This window comes from Gorilla gorilla, chromosome 10 (genome assembly GCF_029281585.2).
Source record: "Gorilla gorilla gorilla isolate KB3781 chromosome 10, NHGRI_mGorGor1-v2.1_pri, whole genome shotgun sequence".
Lineage (NCBI taxonomy): Eukaryota > Metazoa > Chordata > Mammalia > Primates > Hominidae > Gorilla > Gorilla gorilla.
This window is the reverse complement of record NC_073234.2, coordinates 132,310,543-132,337,397: the sequence shown is the minus strand read 5'-3', so window position 1 is coordinate 132,337,397 and position 26,855 is coordinate 132,310,543. Positions and strand designations below refer to the sequence as shown.

The window sequence follows — 26,855 nt, the reverse complement described above, 5'->3', positions numbered from 1 at the left end:
TTTCTATTCTTATATATGTGCTCTAAAAACTGGGTTAACAACAACAACAAAAAGCCAAATCCAACTGGCCATAGAGGGAAGAATTCTGGTGGACAATTGGACTACTGTGTTGCAAATTAAACTGTTCACACCTGCAGAATAATCTCACCAGCATAACCAATCTACCCTGTAATGCAGCCCCATTGTACCAAAAGGGGATCTCTTCTTCCACTAGATTCTATCTTTCTCTGATAAACTCTTTGGATGAGAAAACCAGCAGCAGATGTGAAAGCCACATGGCTCTCTACAAAGCAGGAGAGCAAAAAGCAATGTTAAAAGAAATGATTTCTTAAACAGCAGCTCGCTATCAAGAATGAAGATTTTATCATCTAATGCTGACTTTGTGTAAAGCAGCTAGCTATTAGACCCTGTTCCAAGACTTCAGCTAACAGCATCAGGCTGAAATCCAGGAATTGGCCTCATTTAGCTACACTCTTGTTTTCAACTCTTGGGAGCAGGGCCAATGTGTAAAGTTAGAATATAACAAATCAAATTTCCAAGGGGAAAGAAAACAATATAGGTACTCATGCTTAATGCAACTGATAGGCTCTGAGCACAGTTTACACTTCAGCACATTTTTTAAGTGATTTTTAGCCTTTAAATAATTTCCATCATTTCCTAAAGACACACACTCTGCATCAAAAAATATCCGCCAATGCCCCCACTTAAGCAATACTACAACAATAATCAAGAATATTGAAAATTCTTTCAAATTCATATTCAAGTTGAAAAATGATTAAGCAAAATGCTTCACAAAGAAAGATTAGAACGGCTGGGCACAGTGGCTCACGCCTGTAATCCCAGCACTTTGGGAGGCCGAGGCAGGTGGATCACGAGGTCAAGAGATGGAGACCATCCTGGCCAACATGGTGAAACCCCGTCTCTACTAAATTAGCTGGGCATGGTGGCACACCTGTAGTCCCAGCTATTTGGGAGGCTGAGGCAGGAGAATAGCTTGAACCTGGGAGGCAGAGGTTGCAGTGAGCCGAGATCGCGCCACCACACTCCAGCCTGGTGACAGCGAGACTCCGTCAAAGAAAAAGAAAGAGTAGAACACCATAAACTGTCTAAATGGTCCTGTATCATGTGTGATTTCACTGAACTGCCATGGAGGTAGCAAGCTCCAGAGTCTAAATTTGGGTACAGTTTTCACCACTCTCAAGCCGCCTTCATATGCTGAACTTCATAGTCTTGGTGGTGCTTTGAATTTTATGTACAGTTTTCCTACCAGTGAATTTTGCAAACCCTTTCTCTTGAAGCTGTAAACACCTGTGTAAAATGCATTATAGAATCCAGGGATGAAAATGCTAACCACTAAACAAACTAATTTTTTGGCAGTTATGGAGAATGGATACTCCAGTGTCTCCTAGAGAATACAGTTGTCCATCAAAGACCAAATGGTTAGCAATCATACACCCATTTAACTTATGAAAAATCAACAGAAATCTATAAATGTAATACAATGCATTAACAGAATGAAGGAGAAAAACGACGTGATCACCTCAGGTGCAGAAAAAGCATCTGACAAAATTCAAGATCCTTTCATGATAAAAACTCTTAATAAATGAGGTATAGAAGAAATGTACTTTAACACAATAAAGGCCACATGTGACAAAACCAAAGCTAAAGTCATACTTAGTAAAAAGTTGAAAGCTTTTCTTCAGGAATAAGACAAGGATGCACACTCTCACCATTTCCATTCAACATAGTACTAGAAGTCTTAGTCACAGCAATTAGGCAACAGAAAGAAATAAAAGGCATCCAAGCAGAAAGGAGGAAGTTAATCTGTTCCTGTTTACAGACAATATAAACATAAACATAGGAAACCCTAAATACTCCACCAAGAAACTAATAAACAAATTCAGTGATGGGTACAAAATCAATATACAAAAATCAGTAGAGTTTCTATACACTAACAACAAGCTATCTGTAAAAGAAATCAAGAAAATAATCCCATTCACAATAGCCACACCAAAAATAAATAGTTAGGAACAAATTCAACCAAGGAAGCTAAAGACCAGTATGCTGAAAACTATAAAACGCTAAGGAGAAAAAGGATGATACAAATAAATAGAAAGATATTCCATGTTCATGGATTGGAAGAATATTATCAAAATGTGCATACTACTCAAAGTGAGTGAAATGCAATCTCTATAAAAATTCCAAAGACATTTTTCACAAACACAGGGAAAAAAAAAGATAAAATTTGCATAAAAACACAAAACACTGCAAATAGCCAAAGCAATCCTGAGCAAAAAGAACAATGCTGGAGGCATCACAATACCTCATTTCAAAATATACTACAAAGCTATAGCAATGTACACAGCATGGCACTGGCATAAAAACAGATATATAGACCAGTAAAACAGAACTGAGAGCCCAGAAATAAGCCTGTGCATTTACAGTCAACTGATTTTCAATGAAGGTGCTAACAACACACAATGCGGAAAAAAGTCTCCAATAAATGGTGTTGTGAAAACTGGATATCCACATACAGAAGAATGAAATTAGATCCCGTCTCACACTATTATAAAGAAGTTAACTCTTACTTGAAGCCAGGAGTTCAAGACTAGCCTGGGCAACAAAGCAAGACCCTGTCCTTACAAAAAATTTAAAAGTTAACTGGGCATGTTGGCGTGAGCCTATAGTCCCAGCTACTCAGGAGGTTGAGGTGGGAGAATCACGTGAGCCCAAAAGTTTGAGGCTACAGTGAGCTACGATTGTACCACTGCATGCCAGCCTGGGCAACAGAGTGAGGCTCTGTCTCAATAATAAAAAAAAAAATAAGTTCAAAATGGATTAAAATCTTAAACATAAGACTTGAAACTGTAAAATCATGAGAAAGAAACTTAGGGGAAAAACTCCATGACACTGGTATAGGTAATGATTTTTTGGATATGACCCCAAAAGAACAGGCAACAAAAACAGACAAATGGGATTACATCAAACTAAAAAGCTTTTGTACAGCAAAGGAAACAATCAACAGAGTACAGAGACAACCTACAAAAGAGAAAAAATATTTCCAAACCATATATCTCACAAGCAGTTAATATCCAAAATATTACATAAGGAACTCAAACAACTCAATAGCAAGAAGACAAAAAACCCAATTTAAAAATGAACAAAGGACCTGAATAGACATTTCTCAAAAGAAGACATACAAATGGCCAATAGGTATATTTAAAAATGCTCAACAATACTAATCATCAGAGAAATGCAAATTAAACTACACCTGTTAGAATGGCTATTACCAAAAAGACAAAACAAGTGCTGGCAAAGACATGGAGAGAAGGGAACCCTTGCACACTGCTAGTGGGAATGGAAATTAGCACAGCCATTAAGGAAACAGAGGTTCCTTAGAATATTAAAAATAGAACTACCATATGATTCAGCAATTCTGGTTGCTGGGTATACATCCAAAGGAAGTGAAATCAGTTTGTCAAAGTGATCTCTGTACTGCCAGGCTCATTGCAACATTATTCACAACAGCCAAGATACAGAATCAACAGATAAATGATACATAATGTGGCATGTATACACAGTGGAATACTATTCAGCCTTTAGAAAAAAAAAGAAGGAAATCATGTCATTTACAACAACATGGTGGATGAACCTGAGGGCATTATGTTAAGTGAAATAAGCCAGCCACAGAAAGACAAATATTGCATGATCTCACTTAAATGTAGAATCTAAAAAAGTTGAGCTCATAGAAGTAGAGAGTAGAATGGCGGTTACCAGTGGCTGGCGGGGCAGGATGGGACACTGGAAAGATGTCAAAGGATACAAAATTTCAGTTAGATGAGAGAAATAAGTTCAGAGCTCTACTGTACAACACAGTGACTTTAGTTAATGATGTATACTTGAAAATCACTAAGAGAATAGATTTTAAGTGTTCTCACCACAGAAAATAAGTATGTGAGGTAATACATGTTAGTTACCTCAACTGAGCCATTCCACAATGCATAGATATTTCAAAAATCATGTTATACCTGATAAATATATATAACTTTATTTGTCCATTTAAAAAAATAAAATGAAATTTTTAAAAAAGAAAAATCAGTCCAGGCCCAGTGGCTCATGCCTGTAATCCCAGCACTTTGGGAGGCTGAGGTGGGTGGATTACTTGAGGTCAGGAGTTCAAGACCAGCCTGGCCAACATGACAAAATCGTGTCTCTACTAAAAATACAAAAATTAGCTGCATGTGGTGGCATGAGCCTGTAATCCCAGCTACGCGGGTGGCTGAGGCAAGAGAATAGCTTGAACCCAGGAGGCAGAGGTTGCAGGAAGCCGAGATCTCGCCACTGCACTCCAGCCTCAGCGACAGAGCAAGACTCTGTCTCAAAAAAAGAAAAGAAAAATCAATCACACACTCTTGGCCAAAAAGACGAGAACAAGAGAACAATGTTAATGGCATAAACCTTTGCCTCTCTCAAAGTGTGGCCAAAGCCACACTGGCATCCCCTGCTTAGAAAGCAGACCATCAATGGGGCCAGGCACGGTGGCTCATGCCTGTAATCCCAGCACTTTGAGAGGCCAAGGCGGGCAGATCACCTGAGATCAGGAATTTGAGACCAGCCTGGCCAGTGAAATCCCATCTCTATTAAAAATACAAAAATTAGCTGGGCATGGCAGCACATGCCCGTAGTCCCAGCTACTCGGGAGGCTGAGGCAGGAGAACTGCTTGGGCCTGGGAGGCAGAGGTTGCAGTGAGCCAAGATCGTCCCACTGCACTCCACCCTGGGCGACAGAGCAAAACTCCATCTCAAAAAAAAAGAAAGTTGACTGTCAGGCCCCACCGCAGACTTCCTGAATCTGAATCTGCATTTTATCAACATTCCCCCATGATTCCTAAACACAATGCAGTTTGGCCTAAATGATATCTCCCACCATTCCACTCCACAGGCATATGCCCCAGAGTAAGTGTGAGACGGGTGACATTGATCTGTAATTCCCTTGGTGGGTCTCAGTTCTCACCTGCTTTGCACCTCACTGAGTGAGATCCTAAAGTTTAAAGGGTAATTTGGACTATACACCTAAAAACACGACTTCACCTAAAACATGTTCTGTCCTCGTGCTGACCCCCTCAGCTACCAACCTAACAACAGGCTCGATTTAACCAAGGGCTCACATCTTTGCATTAAAAACCGTGAGTGCATTAACAGCACAGACAAGCTCAATAAAGGTTTAGCACCAAGTTGTCGGCCACCAGCACACTGCCACAGGTCAGCCATAACTCAGACTGCAGGGAGAAAAGAGCTCTTGGGTCACAGAAAGATACACACCGAGTAGTGACGTGGAACATAATCCTCTAAGGTCAAGGTGGCTTTCCTTCAAGTAAACTTGCCATCCAATTCATCAATTCTGCAAAGTTTATAATTCTGTGAGTAAATATCTATTACCCAGGAGAGTCCTATACCTTAATCACACATTTAGGAAAATCTGGAACGTCTGTTGGTGACACCTTACCTGTGCACATCTTCCTAGTTCTTTCCTGTCCAGATACTGAAATATATTGATTGCCAATTCGTAAGGCAGTTGGATATCAAAGAAAGGCACATCATTCATTTCATTCTGAGGGGAAAAAAAAAAGAAAGGAAAGAAGTTTATAATTTTTAGATATGAAAATAACTCAAATGTACAGGCCCTTTAAATGACCAGAGATATTCTTAGGTGGTAACAAGATAGATGAGGCTGTTTCCCAGGAGGGAGGCATCCGTACTGTTTCACCAGGCAGTCATGGAACTTTTTCAGAATCTGCCAGCCATCCTCCATTCTCTGACCCCCACACGCCTTCACTCCTTATATTCACTTAGGAAACCCATATGACCATTTCCCATGGTGCTTCACAAAGCAGCAGGGGTGCTATCTTCCAGCCTGATGTATGGCACAGGAATCACTGTCAAGGTCTGTGGAAAGCCTCCTGACCTCTAAGGAAAGGTGAGCAGCAGGCGGCCAAGAAAGTGAGGCTTGAAATCAGGGAGGCCACCCCTCCTCCCAGGACAACCACCACTACTCTCAACTAGGAAGGGAGTGAGCACACACAGCTAGAGAAAAGCTGCTCTAGGTCACTAAGGGGTTTTCACTGGGAAAAGAATAGGGCTATAAACATGAGCAAAAAGTAAACAAGCAGACACTGCTCTTGATGGAGATGAACGCCACCTCTCCTCGGCCACTGGAGAAGTGCAAGGTTTCCTAATGCTCTCAGGGGCTTACACTGGTTAACCTGAGCGGGCCAGTGCAAACAAAGCAGTTCTTCTTCGGTGTCATTTATTAATGCAGAGAAATCAGAGCTCGCCTGCCTTTGGATAAGCAATTAGAGATGAGGTAACGGGCTTTATTTGAGAGATAAGGCTGTCATTGACGATCCTGGTAGCACAAAGAAATATGAGTGTGAAACAGAAAAAAAGCCAAGTGTATGTATGTACCCCTCTGCCTGTTCCCAATCCTCCTGCCAAAGCTCACTTTGGTATGTGCTTCTGCAAAGCTAGGAAAAGCTGCACTCTGTGTCCCAACAGCACTCACTTAATAAAATCCATTTTTAATAAGCTTTGGCTGACATCAGTGACTTATTGCTTACAAGCGAATTGTTAATTCACCACTCAAATACAGCGGTCTTATGTATTGCAAGGCTGCTGTCTCAAAACAAAAAAAAAATCACCTCAGTGTTTTTAAGGGAGTCCAAGCACTGATTTAGACCCTACCAAGACTCACAGTAAAGATTTTTCTGGAATGAAGTTTCTGTTCATCTAGGAGTCTCGGGGCTAAAAGACAGCCCAGAGCATAAAAAGGAAATGTGGTATTTCACTGCAAAAACAGTGCAAAGGATGAAGGCCAAAAGGGATCTCTGGAGGAAAAAAAGAGTAAGAGCTGACAGCTCTCTGTGGGCAAAGAGAAGGAACAGAATGTTAAATCAAGAGAGAAATTTTGACCATACAGAAAAAAACAGGAAAAAAAATCTGCAAGTGTAATTAGAAGGCTCAGGGGTGCTTGCCTAAAAAAATAAAGGAAAGTCATTGGTTTAATGTCAGGCTCCATCCCCTCCCACAACTAATTGGCTTTACTCATCAAGAAAAAGAGGCATCACTTTCTCTCTCAGCCCAGATACAACTTGAGACTCCTGAAATCAACACTGGAGGGAGTCACTGCTTGCCAAGGAAAGCCACACTCACGATGAAACTTTCATTTGCAATCGTGGTCTTCCTCCTGCTTTCTTTTTTGGATTATTTTGACATTGTGGAGAGGCCTACTTTACCTACTTGGTAAAGAAACAAGAGAAAAATGTTCCTTTTCCTCCTACAACCAGAACAAAGGCAAGGAAAAGCCCGCATTCATTGAAACTGAAGTCTCATTTAGCCTTTCACTGTTAGAGACTTGCGAGGCATTGTTTTCTTCAATCGGTCCCACTTAAGACTCACTAGGAACTGGTGTCTGGACTTGACGCTATTCTGATGAGGCAAAGGACAACATCATCTTTGTTTTTAGCTGTTCTAGTGCAGAAAAGTCACACCTCTGGTAACAGGAGCCTTCCGTCTTCTGCCTACTCAGTTGGCCTGGCCTCCATCCTCATCATGGAAGACAATGCCCGTATCCTGGCATCACCCTAGCCCTGCCACCAGTATCCTTGATCCCAACCACCATAATCCCTGGGATGCAACCCAGCATGGAGGTTCAGAGCAAAGATTCAAACTGATACACCTGTTCGGTCACCTTACCAACAAGCCACCAGGCTAAGTGCATCTGTGCTTTCTCATCTGTAAAAGAGATATAATCACTCTATGAAATAGGTATGCTATTAAGAATAAAAATGAGACCTCATGCTGGTCTCACTGTTAATGCATGCATTATGATGGTTCTTGATCATTTACAAGTTCTGAAGGGCAACCACTGTTTCAAAGCATTGAATTGTAATTTTGTAAACGACATTACACACCCAAACTTTTTTTTAAAAAAAGTCACTGTGCTCTCAGAATTATGATCTAAACTCCAAAAGAGATCAAGTCCCAGACTTTCATGTAGATGGCCTTCCGTGTTGGTAACCACTGGAAAATGGCAGGGAAAAAAAAAAACCAATACACTAACGGAAAGTCCACATCTTAAGAAATATGTAGACTCCTCCAAGGTAAGGAGACCAAATGCTCAAGTTTCATGCTGCACACTTAGAGTAATTCTGGCAAGATATTCTATCAATGGTCCTTGCCATAGATACTGCAGTGGGTCACTCAGATCCCGCTTCTGGTCCCACTCATTCCCCTAGATGAAAATGCTGCCTGCTGTTGACTCACAGCTGAGTCCCTTCCTAGGCAATGCCTTTGGCCAAACAAGCTGCCTCACCCAGGTTGCATCCCCTCCCACCCCACTAAGGCAGCCTGTATCCAATGACTAGTCCATGGCTGGGTACAAAGGCCTGGCCCCCTTGCTCAGTTCAGGACCTCTCTGAAAGGAAAACCCACTAAACCACCTACATGCAAATCTCCATTTCAGAATCTATTTTTTGAAAAGTTCAATCTTTTTTTTTTTTTAACCAAAGCGATAGACACGACCCACGATAGTCCTGTGTTCAATATATTCCCAAGGTTTCTTAAGCACACCTCCAGAGACATTAGTCTAGGTAAGCTACTTCCTCTCCCCTATTTGAGGAGGATACTAGAATGCAGGTAAATGAGTGACATCACTCCACCAGACAAACCAGAGTAAATTCAAGGTTTAGTAACTAATTCATCAACTTCAGTTTGTTATTATTGGAAATATCATTTGAGAAACACCTTACAAGAGAGAGTTGTGAGCATATTTGGCCCTGTGGTTGAAAACACACCTCTTTTATTAGTGTGCATGATCTGACAAGGATATGAAGCCACATCCTGGACAAAAGCTGTGGTCTAGTAACCACATAAATCCTACTGCTGTTGGGCAGCAGAATGTCTTAGGCACTCTGATTGGGTACTTCCTACAGTTCATAAATGTAGGTTAAAAACACTACTTGCTGCTAGTGTGCAGAGAAATACCTTGTTATCTAAAACACACTATCAGACAGAGGTTGGTTAACGGATATAAAAGTGCAGCTAGACAGGAGGAATGAGTTCTGGTTCTCTGTGGCACTACAGGTTGACTATAATTCACAACAATTTATTGTATATTTTCAAACAGCTAGAAGAGCAGATTTTGAATGTTTACAACACAAATAATAAATGTTTTAGGTGATGGATACATTAATTACCCTGATTTGGTCAATATACATTGTATACATATATGACACTGTGCCCCATAAATATGTACAATTATAATGTGTCCATTAAAAATAAATAAATAAATAAAAGATGCTATCAGTCTTCCACCTAGACTACTGCGAAGCACATAGCCATCCAAAAAGTTATGGGCCACATTAACCCAACTCTACACTGACTTAAAAACATGAAAATGGACAACACTGACTTAAAAACTTGAAAATGGACAACCTGGCATTTCAGAAACAAAGATATTCCAAGAATAAGGAAAAGGAATTAAAGACATTAGAAATATTAAAATAGAGAAATCTGGTCAAACTATAAAAATATCAACATGGCTACAATATTTAGAGAAAGTAATTTTGGGCCGGGTGCAGTGGCTCACGCCTGTAATCCCAGCACTTTGGGAGGCCGAGGCAGGCGGATCACGAGGTCAGGAGATGGAGATCATCCTGGCTAACATGGTGAAACCCCGTCTCTAATAAAAAAATTAGCTGGGCCTGGTGGCGGGCGCCTGTAGTCCCAGTTACTCAGGAGGCTGAAGTAGAAGAATGGCGTGAACTTGGGAGGCGGAGCTTGCAGTGAGCCGAGATCGCGCCACTGCACTCCAGCCCGGGCGACAGAGCAAGACTCCGTCTCAAAATAAATAAATTAATTAATTAAATAAAAATACAAAAAATTAGCCGGGTGTGGTGGCAGGCGCCTGTAGTCCCAGCTACTCGGGAGGCTGAGCCAGGAGAATGGCGTGAACCCGGCAGACAGAGCTTACAGTGAGCCGAGATTGCGCCACTGCACTCCACCCTGGGCGACAGAGCGAGCGAGACTCTGTCTCAAAACAAAAAAAAAAGAAAATAATTTTGCAGTAGTTGAATAGCTCTCAGCAATGTGAGACTGGCCAAATTTATTCTATAGGAGACCAATAAATTCAAAATATTAGTATTCCTTCAATGTTAAGGAAAAGTATCTGTTTGATAACATACAACCTTGCTTTTAATTCTTTGACAATGTCTCAGATATCGATTCTCTACCACTATTGGGGACTTTCGTCCTGCATTACACATCAAAATCACCTGTGGAATTAAAAAAAAAAATGCCAAGGGCCCTACCAAGACCTACTGCCCCGAATTTCCAGGGTTAGGGCTCAAGCACCTCCTTTTCTTTTGAGACAGAGTCTCGCTCTGTCGCCCAGTCTGGAGTGCAGTGGCACGATCCTGGCTCAATGAAACCTCTGCCTCCCAGGTTCAAGCGATTCTCATGCCTCAGCCTCCCAAGTAGCTGAGATTACAGGCACACATCACCACATCTAGCTAATTTTTGTATTTTTTAGTAGAGACAGGGTTTTGTCATGTTGGCCAGGCTAGTCTCGAACTCTCGGCCTCCACCTGCCTTGGCCTCTCAGAATGCTGGGATTACAGGCATGAGCCACTGCACCCGGCCTCAAGCACCTCTTTCTCAGGCGATCCTCATGCACACTAAAAGTTGAGACCTTAACCCTACATCATAGGCAGATATAAAAATCTATCCATCCCCTTTTTCCTAGTCAAGGAAAAAAAAAACACACACACACACACTCAAAGGGGTCATATTACTTATTTAATTTAAAGTCAGTGAATACTAGATTTTCCCAAAGTCTACTGGACTTACTCCAAAAACACTGAGAGAAATTGCAAAGAGATCCATCCCCAGGGAGGCTGATTTGTATTCCTATGTGCTAATGTAAGACTAATTCTGTAAATGGATTGGTTTTGTGCCTTACTGTTAGAAATTTAATCTGTCTTCTCTTGTTTAATAGAAGAACAGATAATTACTAAGAGCCAAAGCAGTAAAAAGTGAAGAAACTGACTTAAGGTTTTTGTTCCCAATGTACATCTCCAGGGCAAAGAGAACATGAAAGATCTCTCTGGGTGGTGGTTTAAGAAACTGAGAAAAGCACCTTGAGTTCAAAGAAGAGATTTGCAATAACATTTTTACTAAATCTATGACTGAAAGGAAACTGGTTTCTTTAGGCGTTTATCTCGACTTTCCACGTACTGCAAAAGCTGAGTGGAGTAGACCCACACAATCTCAATCAGAAGAAATAGATGAGTTTCAGTTTCACCTGTGTCTTCTTTGAGAAGAAAAAAACTGGTTGGCTGGGGGAAAAAGGTCTGAAAGGCAGTCGAGATAAATAAGCATCCATTTATAATCCACAATTTGTCTCGAAATATATATTCTTATATACAAAAAGAAAAAAAGTCAGAAATAGGCCAGGCACAGCGGCTCATATCTGTAATCCCAACACTTTGGGTGACTGAGATAGACAGATCATTAGGGGCCAGGAGTTCAAGACCAGCCCAGGTAACATAGTGAGACACTGTCTCTAGAAAAAATAAAAATAAATGAGCCAGGTGTGGTGGCATGCACCTGTAGTTCCAGCTACTTAGGAGGCTGAGGTGGGAGGATAGCTTGAGTATGGGAGGTCAAGGCTACAGAGCCATGATCACACCACTGCACTCCAGCCTAGGCAAAAGTGAGAGAGAGCCTGTCTAAAAAAAAAAAAAAAAGTCAGAAATACACCAAAATGTTAACAATGGTAGCCTCTAAGCAATTATACTACTAAACATTTTTATTTTCTTCTATTCTTCTGAATTTCCTAAATATTTCTACAGTGAGCACATGATATTTTCACAGACGCAGAAAAGCAACACATTTTTAAAGTAAGGTAACTTATGTTCAAAATACTATCTAAATTCAGGGCCACACCAGGTGCTAGGGGGAGGGAGGTGCTGTTAGCAAGTATATAAGAAATGGTCTACACTCAAAGAGCTAAAATCTTTTATAGAGGTAAGTCATTGTCACGTAAAATGAAATATAGGAGCCTACAACAGGCAATATAGATCGTCCCCTAAGGTACTCCAAAGTTCATTAGTAAGCCAGCTATATAGAAGTTGGAAAACATTTCTCCAAACAAACAATGCTACAAAGAGCGGCTAAGCTCCCAAGCAGTCCACAAAAAAACAATTTGTCTCTTAACATTTAACCTAATCCCCATGCCTAGCTAAGAGCAAGAGCAAAAGGTATTCAATAAATATTTGTTGATCACATGTGCGGGTGATATAAGTGAACTATAATACTACAGAATCTAACCAGCTCAGTGCGTTGCACACAGTAGATGCACAATAAATGTCCATGGAATTTGATTTACCCTTTTTTTACAAGAATAGGCTTTCCAGCTTCAAGACATATTCTCACTCTCCTGGGGACTCTGGCAAGGAAAGAAGGTAGAAGATGCCAATCTAAAGGGCAAGTGCTGGGGGAAATCCCAGGAGGCTGGGTGTGGTGGTGAAGGAGGGTGGTGTGAAGCAAAATGGGCTGGGCCTCTGCTTTGAGCCCCCTTTTAGTCTAAACTGGGATCTGAGCTTTAGGACATGGCAAGGAGAGAAGACAGGAAGAGGAGAAGCTTCAGGTCCCAGAGGGGTACCACAGTGGGTGTGGTTTCTGAAACCATAGTGGGTTTGTGAAAAGAGTAAAGATGTTCACATTAAGGGTCCCAAACACTGCAGGCACATTCCCACCATCAGGATTGGCTATAGAATTTGGGGGGCCTGTTGGTCAAAAATGATTAAGATCATTACAAATGATCAAGGCAACAGAGCATTAAACTAAGTGCGGCTCCTGGTCACCACAAAACCTTTGCACTTGCCCGTCTTGGCCTAGAATCCCCTCCCCCAGATCTCTGTATGTTCACTCCTCACCTCCTTTAGGTTCTCCATGAAATGTGACCTTCCCAGAAAGACCCTGTTGGACAGCACTATTTAAAATTACAGCCCCTCCCCTGGCAGATACACTCTATCCTGTCTGCTTATTTTTTCTCCAGAACATTTATTTATTACCTGACAATTATTTGTCCATTGTCTAACTCCCTCTTCCCCAGAATGTAAGCTACACAAGGACACAGGCTTTTTTCTGCCTTGTTCAATGCTATATTCTCAGTGCCTGGAACAGTGGCTGGTACCAAGAAGACACTTCATAAATATTTGTGGGATATGAATGAAACCCAAGCTGCTTCAAGCAGCAGACCCTTCCAACAAAGACCGCATGTAAGTCACAAGTTGTTCTAGTATACACAGGCATCATTTCAAAAGGTTCGTAAGTGGAGGCCTGCTAATTATAACATGAAAAAATGAACAGCACTGAGGGTAAGAACTTTTTAGTTGGGGGAAAGGGAGAAATTTGGGCTGGAGAAATCACGGAAGAATTAACACAGGAGACAGAACTCAAGCTGAGCTTTAAAAGGCAGGCAAAGAACAGGAAAGAGGAAAGGAAGTTATTCCAGTTAAGTCAATTCATGAGTACACATTTGGTTTGGTTTGCTGTCTCACTGCGTATTAGCCAGAAGAAAAGTGTTCACATTAGGGAGCTTACTTATTTGTGTTTAACTTAAAAACAGAAGAAGGTTAAGCCATTAAATCTACCTTGTTGGCAACACAGATACAGGATCTGACAGGTTAAATACTGACATGGTGAGTGATAAATATTGGCCAGCAGTATTAAAACTTTCAGCAGACCTAAAACTCCATATCTTAACCTGGAAGGATGCTTTGAATGTTCAAGGGTTCTAACAATCATAGAGCCTTTATAAAGTCGCTGTCAGAAGCAGCAATTTCACCCACATTATTTCAACTCAACAAACGTAGATAGGGCCCCTACTGTACTAGTAAGGCAGGTGGAGTTAGAATAGTAAGGCAACAGATCCTGCCCTCCAGGGATTCACAAGAGGCGGAAGCTAAGGGCTTATCGGTGATAAGCTTCAGTAAAGAGGAAGTAAAATAGCATAGCAAACTCTGAGTACTAACGATAATGGCACCAGCTTACATTTATTGGGCCCTTACTGTACTCCAGGCTCAGTGCTAAGTCCCATGCCTATTTCCTTGCCTCTTCACGAGATAGGTACTAACATCATCATCATTTGACAGCTAAGGCAGGGGAAATTAACTTGCCCAAGGCAAACTGGTAACAGCAGAGCCAAAATTTGAACTCAGGTCTGCTTGACTGCAGAGCCCAGCCCCATAGCCAAGACTGTCCTGACTCCATTAATGTCATTCTTTTAGTTAAAAGAAACAAGACTTTAGGCTCTCTGAGGACAAGGAGCCATTCTGTTTACTGCTGATTCCCCAGCACTGAGCTGATCAATGAATATATGTTGGATGAACAGAAAACAGTCGTCCCCCCTTATCCACGGTTTTGCTTTCCATAGCATCAGTTACTTACAGTACAGTATTATGAGAGCCCACATTCATATAACATTTATTATAGTATACTGTTGTAATTGTTCTATTTTGTTGTTGCTGTTAATCTCTTACTGTGCCTTGTTTATAAACTTTATCATTGCTCTGTGTATATAGGAAAAAAAAACATGGCATATATAGGATTCAGTACTATCTGCATTTTCAAGCACCCACCGGGGGTCTTGAAATGTATCTCCAGTGGATAAGGTGGGACTACTGTATTCTCAGTTAGTGCTGCGTCACACACCCACCTAAAGTGGATATCGGTTATTGCTGTTTTTTCCTGCCCAACATCCACTTCCTCTCTTTAGGAAACCAGCCCACTCCCACTCTTAGTCAACACGATTTAGGCAGAGCTGACCTCACCTTCATCTTCAGGAATGAGCAATGGATTTGAGTCTGGACAATTTGAATCAGTGATTGGCTGAAAGGTGGACACATGACCCAGTTTGCAGCAATGGGAATTTAGGTTCATGACTTGCAGCTCTCTTTCCCTTGAGTTGCTAAGCAGATAGAAGACTAGAGTTGTTGGTAGCCATTTTTCCCCAAGAGGAAAGCCTGTCTGTGAATAAAGCCAACAAAAGGAAATCAGGATTAAGAGAAGGCAAATCCTAGTTACCTTAGGTAAGCACCCAGAACAAACACTACCACCTGGAATTTTCAGTTACAGGAATCAATAGATTCCAGTTTGGGTTTTTAAGCCAGTTTGGGTTGGGTGCTTGTTGCCTGCAGCCCAGAGTACTGATACACCACCTAAATAAAAATGGAGCCCAAGCAAGTTGGTATCACAGCCACTCCACTGAAGAAAGCAGCACACTTGCAATTATACTCAGGTATATCCACTATCTCCAAGAAGCCTGAGTTTATGAACAGAGGAGAAGAGAAGACAACAGAGAAAGTGCCTACTGCCTCTGAAATTCTGACCAGGGATGTGTTCTTTCGCTAGTTTACTTATACTAAGAACTCTATCAGGTGCCAACTGAGGTATTCCCAACTCATCACCTAAAAAGAGATGGCTGCTAAGTGCTATTACTAAAAGCTTCATAAAACATGAGGCTTGGGAGGAGTCCTGCGTTGTTGTTTTTTTGTTTTTTGTTTTTTGAGGTGGAGTCTTGCTCTGTCACCCAGGCTGGAGTGCAGCGGCGCAATCTCGGCTCACTGCAACCTCTGCTTCCCGGGTTCAAGCAATTCTCCTGCCTCAGCCTCCCCAGTAGCTGGGACTACAGGCACGTGCCACCACGCCCGGCTAATTATTGTATTTTTTAGTAGAGACAGGGTTTCACCGTCTTAGCCAGGATGGTCTTGATCTCCTGACCTCGTGATCCGTCCACCTCGGCCTCCCAAAGTGCTGGGATTACAGGCATAAGCCACTACGCCCAGCTGAGTCCTGCGTTTTCATGTCAGCTTTGCTTGCCCATCAGAGGTTCTGGCCTATACCAGCCAGATGACACTCCAAGGCAGCACTGCTCACCTACCCATCCAAAGGCAACTTCACTTTTGATTGCTAACTTATTAGTTGTTCTCTCTCTAGTGATGGATACTGAAGACTCTGAAGTGGAGGAGACTGCACCAGAAATACAACAGGGTGCACTAATGAAAGTGCCAAAGGTTGGAGAAGAAACGGGGGCAGGGAGGAAGTGTAAGAAGGTAGTACCAGATTTTATTTCCCATTCATGTCAACTGGATCAGCTTCTGTTAAAGATTCTGGGGAGTCTCAAATGGAACTAGCTCTTCCTTTCAGGAGCCACCCATGGATCAAGCAAGGATTCTTGGGAAGGCACAAGGCAAAGATGATAAAATGGTTACCCAAGGCAGATCTAGCCCACTGACAGGTTTTGTTTAACCTGCAATGTTAGCACCTAAAATCTTATTAATTTTTATTAGTTACCAACAATTAAAAATTGGAAGAGCTTTTGAGGTAGACTGACATAGTGATGGCCCCAAATTTGTTCATGTCTCTCTGTATCCAAGCACTTGGGTAAATCCACACTGACTCTGGACTTGGCCACATGACAATAACAAACATGACCTATGCAGATTTCAAAAGCAGCATTGCATCTGGCCATTGGGGCTCGCCCTCTTGCTGCTCTTGTAACTCTGAGAATGCCCACTTGGGGCTAAGCTAAGCTGCTGTATGATGACTCATAACCCAGATACACACCTCTTTCTCTCTCTCTCTCACACACACACACACACACACAATTAGCCAACCCCTAGAAGCAGAGCAGCCTAGGTGACCACAGCTAACCTCAGACACACGAGTGAGCTCACCCATGCCCAGCCCAAGCTGCCACCCTGCAAAATGGTGAGCTAAATCGTGGTTGTTTTAAGCCAACATTTTGGATGGTATTTTTTAAGTGAGACAGAATCTATTTTGCCCAGGCTGGTCTCAAACTCCTGGGCTAAGGTGATCCTCCTGCCTCAACTCCCCCAGCAGCTGGGAGTACAGGCATGTGCCACCATGCCCAGCTTGGATGGTTTTCTCATGCAGAAAAAACTGAAGGAGTCCACATAAAAATACATATTCCCAATTTTAAAAAAAAAATCTAAAGACCTTACAACACTGGGACCACATTCCTACAGGGCAACAACCAGCTAATGGGGGCAGTGGCTATTACCCTGACCCTAGCCATGGTATGTATTTCCCAATGTGTCTTTATCATCTTGCCCATGCTGGGGTCAAGTTCTGCTGTCATGTCATCTCAGCTGGGTGTTGATTTATGGTAAAGAAGAAAGTGAAATACTATATTCCACATACACAAGTTACTATCAAAAGCGAGAAAACCAGTACAACTACTTTGGAAAACTGTCAGTATCTACCAAGGCTAATCTATGCATACCTTATGACTCACCAATTCCACTCCCAAATGAATACTCAGGAAAAATGTGGACACATTTTTCAGAAGATGTACAAAACATTTATGGTGGCACTATTTCTGAGAGTCCCAAACCGGCTATCAACAAACTAGCAATAATTCCCATCAACAGTAGATAAGATGTGGCATATTCATAGGGATCAATCTCACAGATAATGCCATACACGAGAACTCAAAGACACATGAGTATGTGCTGTTTGACTCCACTTAATATACGGTTCAAAAACAGACAAACTAAATGTGGTGTTAGAAGTCAGGTGAGGCCAGGCATGCAGGCTCACACCTGTAGTTCCAGCACTTTGGGAGGCCGAGGAGGGCAGATCACATGAGGCCAGGAGTTCAAAACCAGCCTGGCCAACATAGTGAAACCCCATCTCTACCAAAAATACAAAAATTAGCAGGCCGTGGTGGTGCATGCCTGTAGTCACAGCTACTCAGGAGGCTGAGGGACAAGAATCACTTGAACCCGGGAAGTGGGGGTTGCAGTGAGCCAAGATCATGCCACCGCACTCCAGCCTAGGTTACAGGGTAAGACTCTATCTCCCAAAAAAAAAAAAAAAAAAGTAGTCAGGTGAGTGGTTACCCTTGGGTGGAAGAGAAGTCAGGTGAGTGGTTACCCTTGGGTGGAAGGGAACACAGGGCAGGTGAGAGTGGTTACCCTTGGGTGGAAGGGAACACAGGGCAGGGGAGGTGGTTCTGACATGCTGGTGATGCTGCCCTGTGACCTGGCTGCTGCTTACATGGATGTGTCCACTTGAAAATTCATCAAGCCGTGTATTTAGGCCCTTGTAAAGGTCAATACATAGTTTGAGCTTAAAAACTTTTAAAAGTGGGAAAACAAGACCAAGATGGCCATGTTTAAAGACAATTCCTACATGTTTAATTGTGACAAAAAGAACAGCTGCCACTATGAAACAAATTATAAAGCTATGACCAGAACACATAAAAACACCTGATGAGCTGGGAGAAAGGACCTAATGTGCAACACCCAGCCTACCTTACTCACATGCATTACCTGCCTTAGCCCTGTGGGCTCTGGGGCTTGCAACCACTGACACAGGAATCCAAGCCTTTTCCATAAACCTTGTCATCATTTATCAGCCTGGAGAGAAGGAGTAGGTTTATTATCTAAAAATCAGTTACTTTCCTAATGCTCATCTACAGATTAGTTGAAAATAGCCACTGGAGAGAGTTGTTGGGAGAAATGAAGACGATAATGTCTCTAAACCCTTAAGACACTACCAAGCAGACAGTTTATGCACACAATGAATTATAACTTTATTTATAGCAGTGTTACTAATGATTGCAAAGTCTTTTTTTCATTTTTTATTTTTTGAGATGGAATTTTGCTCTTGTTGCCCAGACTGGAGTGCAATGGCACGATCTCGGCTCACCACAACCTCCGCCTCCTGGGTTCAAGCGATTCTCCTGCCTCAGCCTCCTAAGTAGCTGGGATTACAGGCACCCACCACCATGCCTGGCTAATTTTGTATTTTTAGTAGAGACAGAGTTTCTCCTTGTTGGTTAGGCTGGTCTCGAACTCCTGACCTCAGGTGATCTGCCCACCTCAGCCTCCCAAAGTGCTGGGATTACAGGTGTGAGCCACCAGACCCAGCCTTTTTTTTTTTTTTTTTTTTTTTGAGACAGGGTTTCGCTCTGTCACCTAGGCTGGAGTGCAGTGGTGTGATCCCGGCTCACTGCATCCTCGACCTCCTGGCCTCAATCAATCCTCCCACATCAGCCTCCCAAGTAGTGAGGACTACAGGAACACGCCACCACGCTGGCCAATTTTTGTAGAGATGGGGTTTCTCTACGTTGCCCAGGTTGGTTTTGAGCTCCTGAGCTCAAGAGATCCATCCACCCACCTCAGCCTCCCAAAGTGCTAGGATTTCAGGCATCAGCCACCTTGCCCAGCCACAAAGTTTGTTTTTTGCCTGCTTTTGACAGGGTCTTGCTGTGTCACCCAGGCTGGAGTGCAGTGGTGCAATCATGGCTTGCTGCAGCCTCAGCCTCCTGGGTTCAAGCGATCCTCCCACCTCAGCCTCCCAAGTAGCTAGAACTAAAGGGGTGCACCACCACACCTAGCTACATTTTTTAAATTTTTTGTAGAACCAGGGTTTCACTATGTTGCCCAGGCTGGTCTTGAACTCCTGGGCTCAAGCAATCCTCCTGGCTTGGCCTCCAAAGTGCTGGGATTACAGGTGTGTACCACCACACCTGGCCTACAAAGTCCTCTTTAAAATTAGAGGTGCCCCAAAAGTTGTATGCTACTCATAGAGAACCTAGTAGTACCTAATGTGGTGATTCTGAAGGGGGCAGAGGAGACCAGGGAAATGAATTCCAGGAAGACAGGGAAGGCCTTTTCCAACAACATGAAACAGATTCGGATGTACACTCCAGATTCTCCAGTATGCAGGTCCCTTCTATTTTCAGAATACAACAGACCCTTGAACATGGGTTTGAACCGCATGGGTCCACTTGTATGCAGGTTTTTTCCATAAACGTTGCATCGAATGTGCCTGCCTCTCCTTGCACCTCTGCCACCACTACGACAGCAAGACCAATCCCTCCTTCGTAGCAGCAGCAGCAGCCTATCCAGCATGAAGGCAATGAGAATGATGGCCTTTGTGATGAGCCACTTTCACTTAATGAATAGTAAATACATTTTCTCTTATAATTTTCTTAATGACACTTTCTCCTCTAGCTTACTTTATTATAATGCTATAGTATATAACACACAGAAAATACAAAATATGTGTTAACTGACTTATCTATAAGGCTTCTGGTCAACAGTAGGCTATTCGTAGTTAAGTTTTGGGAGAGTCAAAAGTTATACACAGATTTTTGACTGCAAGGAGGTCAGTTCTCCTAACCCCCCACGTTGTTCAAAGGTCAACTGTACTTGATTTGCTTCTTTACTATTTTTGGCATCAATGCCTATACCTCTAAGGTGTTACAAACGGAAAGCCTTGAGAATCAGGACCTTAAACCAAAGGAGGCTACACAGTAGAGTATAATGTCTTAAACATGCCTGATCATGCCAGTCATCAGATTTCAGGGCCCCTTCCCTGGTGATGGAGTTAGCAGGTCTGGGGAGGGCCCAGAACCTATATTATAACCAAGCCTCAAGTGATTCTTACGCCAACTCAAGTTCACGTGGTGAAACTTGGAGTTGAAAAGACCTGGATCCAAATTCAATCCCCAGAATCTATCAGCGGGGTAATGCTGGGCAAGTTACAGAGAATCTCTGAGTTTCTTCATTTGTAAAAGGAGAGTTAAAATCTACCTCACAGGATTGTTATATTCGAATTAGGGCAGAGCACAGGACTAAACACTTGGTAAAAACTCAAATAGTAGCTATTAATGCTATTTGAGTAAACTACATATTACATAAAATAATAGGCCATTCTTTCTTGAAACAGCTTGCCACTTAAAAGAATTATTCTCGGCCGGGCGCGGTGGCTCACGCCTGTAATCCCAGCACTTAGGGAGGCCGAGGCGGGCGGATCACGAGGTCAGGAGATCGAGACTATCCTGGCTAACACAGTGAAACCCCATCTCTACTAAAAATACAAAAAGAAATTAGCCGGGCGTGGTGGTGGGCGCCTGTTAGTCCCAGCTACTGGGGAGGCTGAGGCAGGAGAATGGCGTGAACCTGGGAGGCGGAACTTGCAGTGAGCCGAGATCGCGCCACTGCAACTCCAGCCTGGGCGACAGAGCGAGCGAGACTCCGTCTCAAAAAAAAAAAAAAAAAAAAAAAGAATGATTCTCAATTGGGAGGATCACTTGGGCCCAGGAGTTTGAGACCACACTGGGCAATACAGGGAGACCTTGTCTCTACCAAAAAATTTAAAAAATTAGCTGAGTGTAGTGGCGCATGCATGTAGTCCCAGCTACGCGAGATGCTGAGGGAAGAGGATGGCTTGAGCCAGGCAGTTTGAGGCTGCAGTGGGCCGGGAGAGCAACAGTACACTCTAGCCTGGGCAACAGAGCAAGACCCTGTCTCAGAAAAGAAAGAAAGAAAGAAAAAAAAAACAGAAAAAAAAAGTGGGTTCCCAATTGGAAAGCTGTAGGGACTTCCTTTGGGCCTAATTTAAATCAAACCATTAGAACCTGGAGCCTTGTCCTCTTAACCTGGGAGCCACGGATGCATTTCAGGTGTTCTTGATTTTCCCAACTTTCTTAAGGGGATTATTTTTAACCGACACAGGGTCCCCAGCTTCCTCCAGATTCTCCAAGGTATCCATGCCCCACAAAAAGATAAGAAACTCTATCCTAATGAAAGTGCCCAGGAGATTCTTCCTCCTCTTCTTCCTTTTTTTCTGAGATAACTTTTTTGAATACGTGCACGGTTACAAAAATTAAATAGTGCAAACAGTATACAAAGGTAAAACTACTTCCTATCCATCACCTGGGTCCTCCTTTTCAAAGGCAACCTTTGTCCAAAGTTTAGGTAGCCTTCAAGGCAGGATTTCTCAACCCCACACTTACTGATATTTTGTCCTGGATAATTTTTTTGTGCGTGGTGTCCTGTACACTGTAGGATGTTCAGGAGCATCTCTGGCCTCTACCCACTAGATGCCCAGTAACATGCACACATACACACCCCGATGAGGCACCCAAAAATGTCTGCAGACACTGCCACATCTGGGGGAACAAAATCGCCCTGGTTGAGAAGTGCTGCTTCCAGAAAGACCCCTATGCACGCACAAACATCGGTGTTTGTGCGTCTACTCATTTTCTCGGGCAACTAGTGGCACACAGTTACTCTCCAAATCACTGCAGGGGTTTGTCCTGGGGGCGGGGGCCGGCGCAGGCATGGGCGGGGGGGAGGCGACGGCCACTCACCAGGTCGCGGATGAGCTGGTCCACCAGCTGCTCCCCGCCCCCGGCGCCCTCGCGGGCCAGAGGAGAACGTGAGCGGCTCGCCACGTCCTGCCCCTCGGCCCGAGTCGCCGGCGCCGCCGGGGGCCTCCCAGCGCCCTCCAGGAGACCCTGGGCCAGCGCCGGGTCCCCCGAGGCCTGTTCGCCGCGCCCGGAGCCCACCTCCGGCCGCCGAGCCCGCCTCTCGGCAGCCTCGGGCCGTCGCCGCTTCTTCGGCGCCTGGGCCAGCGCCAGCTCCTCCTGCCAGCGCCGACGGAACTCATCCAGGCTGTAGTCGTCCATATTCGCCGCTCCCGGCGCTCCACGTTCTCCTCGGTTCCACCGGGTGCCACGAGACAGTCCCTCCCAGGAAAGTGTCCGCCGCGGCCGGAAGCCGCTGCCGCCGCCGCTCTAGGGTTCCGAGTGGGCGTCCACGCCCCCGCCACGCCCCCCGCGCTGCCCCTGTACGCACGTGGTGATCCGGATTGTGGCTTGTGGCGCCCAAGGCGGAGGTTTACGCAGCTGCCCCTCAGCCCGTCAGCTCTGCTGCCTATCACTTTTGCTAAGCTCTGACTTTGCGCCAAGCATTGTTCCTTCATTCAACAAACGTTCATTCAGCAACTACTATATGCCAGGCACCAAGAATTCAGCATTTAAATCTGTAAAACAAAACAAAAACTCTGACGTCTTGGAGCATGCGTTTAAGTAGGGAGACTTTAAACAAAGAAATATGAACATTTAAATCAGTGATAGGTATTAGGAAGAAAACAAAATAAGGTAAGGTAAGTGGAGTAAGGATTGATAGTGAAAGTCTGTTTAAGATGTTATTTAAATTAAAATCTAAAAGAGAATCAACAGGTGGATAAAGAAACTGATATATGCATATGGTGGAATACTACTCAGCCATAAAAAAGGAATGAATTCATGGCATTCGTAGCAACCTGGATGGGATTGGAGACTATTATTCTAAGTGAAGTAACTCAGGAATGGAAAACCAAACATCGTATGTTCTCACATATAAGTGGGAGCTAAGCTACGAGGATGCAAAAGCATAAGAATGACTTATGGGACTTTGGAACAGGGGAGGGGGACGAGGGGAGGGTGGGAAGGTGGGGAGGGATAAAAGACTATAACTTGGGTTCAGTGTATACTGCTCGGGTGATGCGTGCACCAAAATCTCACAAATCACCACTAAAGAACTTACTCATGTAACCAAATACCACCTGTTCCCAATAACCTGTGGAAATAAAAAAACATTTTAAAAAAATCTGAAAGAGAAACCAGCCAAGGGAAGGTCAGATCTTAGGAGAGAGATTTCCAGAAGGAAATCCAAGGGCTTTAAGATGGGAAAGAAAATGACATACGATGGCGTTCCACTTAAAAATATTTTCTTTGCACCTGATATTCCCTCAGCAGGGAATTTTTTCCCCCACCTTGACTTGGTTAACTCCTACACATCTTTCATATCTCAACTCACATTTCACTTAATCTTCCAACCTCCACTCAAGAAACATCAGGTATTCCTGTTATTCATTCTCACAGCATCCTGTACTTCTCATCATAATACATAACACAATTTGTAATTTTATTTTTATGTGTGTGTGTATATATATATATATATATCCCTTCCCTTCTAGATTGGCAACTCTTAGCTTTGAGACTGGTTATTAATACATGCTCAATAAATGGTTTTTTGTTTGTTTGGTTAGTTTGTTTTGTTTTTGAGACGGAGTCTGGCTGTGTTGCCCAGGCTGGAGTGCAGTGGCGCGATCTGGGCTCGCTGGAAGCTCCGCCTCCCGGGTTCACGCCATTCTCCTGCCTCAGCCTCCTGAGTAGCTAGGACTACAGGCGCCTGCCACCACACCTGGCTAATTTTTTGTATTTTTAGTAGAGATAGGGTTTCACCATGTTGGCCAGACTAGTCTTGAACTCCTGACCTCAAGTGATCCACCCACCTCAGCCTCCCAAAGTGCTGGGGTTACAGGCGTGAGCCACCACTCCAGGCTCAAAGATGCTCTTGCAATTAACTGTCCCTTATTCCTTGTCTAACTCTTCTTAGTCTCTCAGGCCTCTTCTCTAGAATCACTTCTGTAAATAAACTAGCTGCCTACAAACCCAGGGCTCAGGCTTGCTTACTGTGGGAAACCAGGCTTGGACAACCTTCACTGTAGAAAATTAGAGTATGTGGTTGGGCGTATATTCACACCACTACACTCCAGCCTGGGCGACAGTGCGAGACTCTGTCTCAAAAAAACAAAAAAAAAAGAAAGAGCATCTCTGAGTTGGTCCTACTGTGGCAATTTAGGCTCATTCCACTAGCACCTTCTAAGGAGCCTTAGAACACAGCTCAGAATTGTCCTCCCAAGAGATAAGAGCCAGAAGAGGAAAGCATTTGTCCAGTGACTCTCATCCCCTACTAGAGAAAGGCTAAGCCAAGGAGCTTTAACAACCTCCCACTTCTAGATTGGGTATAAGTAAACGGATTATCATGTATGTTCCATATCAAGGCAGCAGAGATGCTCTGGGGCAAAAAGCAGGAGGTACACTGTGCAGCTAACAGGGACGACTGTCAGGTTACACGTGCACAAAGCCAGTTGCTACAGCAGTGGCTAAGGTAAAAGATGAGTCAAGTGATGCAAGATGGAACATAAGCATCCAATACAAGTAAGCATTCTCTTTTTTTTCCATAAAGGTTTTATTATACACAGAAGGGGAAGAAGTCTCAGTTCTTCTTGGCAGCCATTCACTTCCTGGAGGTCAAGACATTGCCCAGCTCCTCTCACTTCTTATGGTGCAGATGTGTGTCCCCGCTCTCTTCTTGATGAACTTGAGGGTCCACTTTTTCTTGGAGACCTTGAACAATTCCAAGGTGCATCACTTATATAGAACAAAGCCACACACCTCTCACATCATGTCCCACACGAACTTTCTGTGCTTGGTGGGGTGCCTGCGGTGGCAGCAGCGGCCGTGCTTGCTCACATTCTTGGTCCTCACCTTGTGGCCCTCACTGAGACCCACAGAATGGGAGACCACAGAACCATGGCTGCTGCTCATCAGTGGCTGCTGCCAATAAATATTATTTGTAACAAAAATAAAAACGAGCTAATTTTTCCCCATTCTGCAGCATCCCATTCATCCCATGTGCCTTCCATGTGAAATCCAAAGGTCATACTTACTTTGATTATCTACTTGCAAGTCAAAAGCCAAATATCACTTTTCTGGTATCTCTAGATTTTATGGACCATCTAACACTTAAAACAGAAAGCAAACTGGAATTTTAAAAAAATGGGGTCTCGCTCTGTCACTCAGGCTGGAATGCACTGGCATGATTGTAGCTCACTGCAGCCTCGAACTCCTGGGCTCAAGTGATCCTCCTGCCTCAGCCTCCCAAGTAGCTGGAACTACAGGAGCATGCCACTATCTCAGACTAGTGTTTAAGTTTTTAGTAGAGATGAAGTTGGTCAAATGGTTGGTCTTGAACTCCTGGCCTCAAGCGATCCTCCCACCTCGGGGGATTACAGGCCTAAGCCCCCAAGCCCAGGCTCAAATTGGAAAATTTTAAACACCCAATTTTCCAGGCTCAAACTGGAAAATTTTAAACACCCAAGCTGGTCAAGACCACCCAAGCTGGTCAAGATCAATGTTTCCTGTTGCCCCTTTAAAAGAACTTTTACAGGGACAGTGCAGGCAGGCTAATGGGACCATTAGTCACCCAGAAAAAATGAAAAAGAGAGAGAGAAGCATGCTAAGAGGAAGGAAAATATTGTCTTTTTTTTTAGTATTGCCTACCATTCACTGACTATATTTATGTTGATTTTATATCTTTCCAGTAGTAAATTCCTGGACCTCCATTTCCTCAAATGAAAAGTAAAGATAGAAATATCTTTCTTTCAGAATAACTGTAAGGCTGATAAAATGCCTATAAAACTCTTAGCATCCATAAAACATAATGTAGGCTTTTAATAAATGATGTCTATGATCCATATTAATACAGTTTTGGCAGATAGAGATTGCATCTAACCTGTGCTCTGTAAGTCTTGTATTCCACAGGGCCCCACCTTTTATCACATTGAGGGTATACTTTTGCAAGCTCAATCTGTTAAAGTTCTTTGTTTGCAAGCAACAGATGCCAAGTCTTTCTACCTTAAGAAAAAGGGAATTAAACTCAGAGGATGGCTCACCAAGTTAAACAAAAAGAGGAATAACCAGACCCTCGGAATGCCAAGAACCAGATCAGATTTAGAGATTTCATCATGGGAACTGTGAACCATCTCTGTAGGATGGGATCGCTGCCTGTCTTTCATTTCCTAGGATTCAAATTCCGAGAGCAGAGGTTCTCAGAATGTAGCCCCTGAACCAGCAATACCTGGGAGCTTGTTTGGAATGCAAATTCTCAGCCCAGACCACTAAACTGGAAACGCTAGGGGTCCAACCCCAGCAATTTTGATTTTAACAATCCCTCCCTGTAATTCTGATGCATAACGCAGTTTGAGAACCACTCTCCTGGAGGACCATCTGATTGGCCTGAGGCAGTCATATTTCCAGCTCTTGGGAGAGCAGGGAGCGGTTTACAATGTCCTGGATTTCC

At 43.4% G+C, this 26,855-nt stretch overlaps 1 protein-coding gene across 4 annotated transcripts in view; it reads right to left on the bottom strand.

Moving 5' to 3' along the window:
- The window catches only part of FBXW8 (F-box and WD repeat domain containing 8), a 118,030-nt gene extending 95,340 nt beyond the window's left edge, over nt 1-22,690 (bottom strand). Inside the window, exons 1-3 of one of the 4 annotated variants that reach the window (XM_019039143.4) lie at nt 22,253-22,343; nt 14,895-15,090; nt 5,507-5,611 (exon numbers count right to left, since the gene is read on the bottom strand). In XM_019039143.4, the coding sequence (XP_018894688.3) occupies nt 5,507-5,611; nt 14,895-14,969 (180 nt within the window). In that variant the 5' untranslated portion in view covers nt 14,970-15,090; nt 22,253-22,343. Of the gene's footprint in view, nt 1-5,506; nt 5,612-14,894; nt 15,091-16,182; nt 16,623-22,252 lie in introns of those variants that run through there. The other 3 variants (XM_063694382.1, XM_055358121.2, XM_031000984.3) reach the window with 3 other exon arrangements.
- Between the last annotated feature and the right edge of the window lie 4,165 nt (nt 22,691-26,855).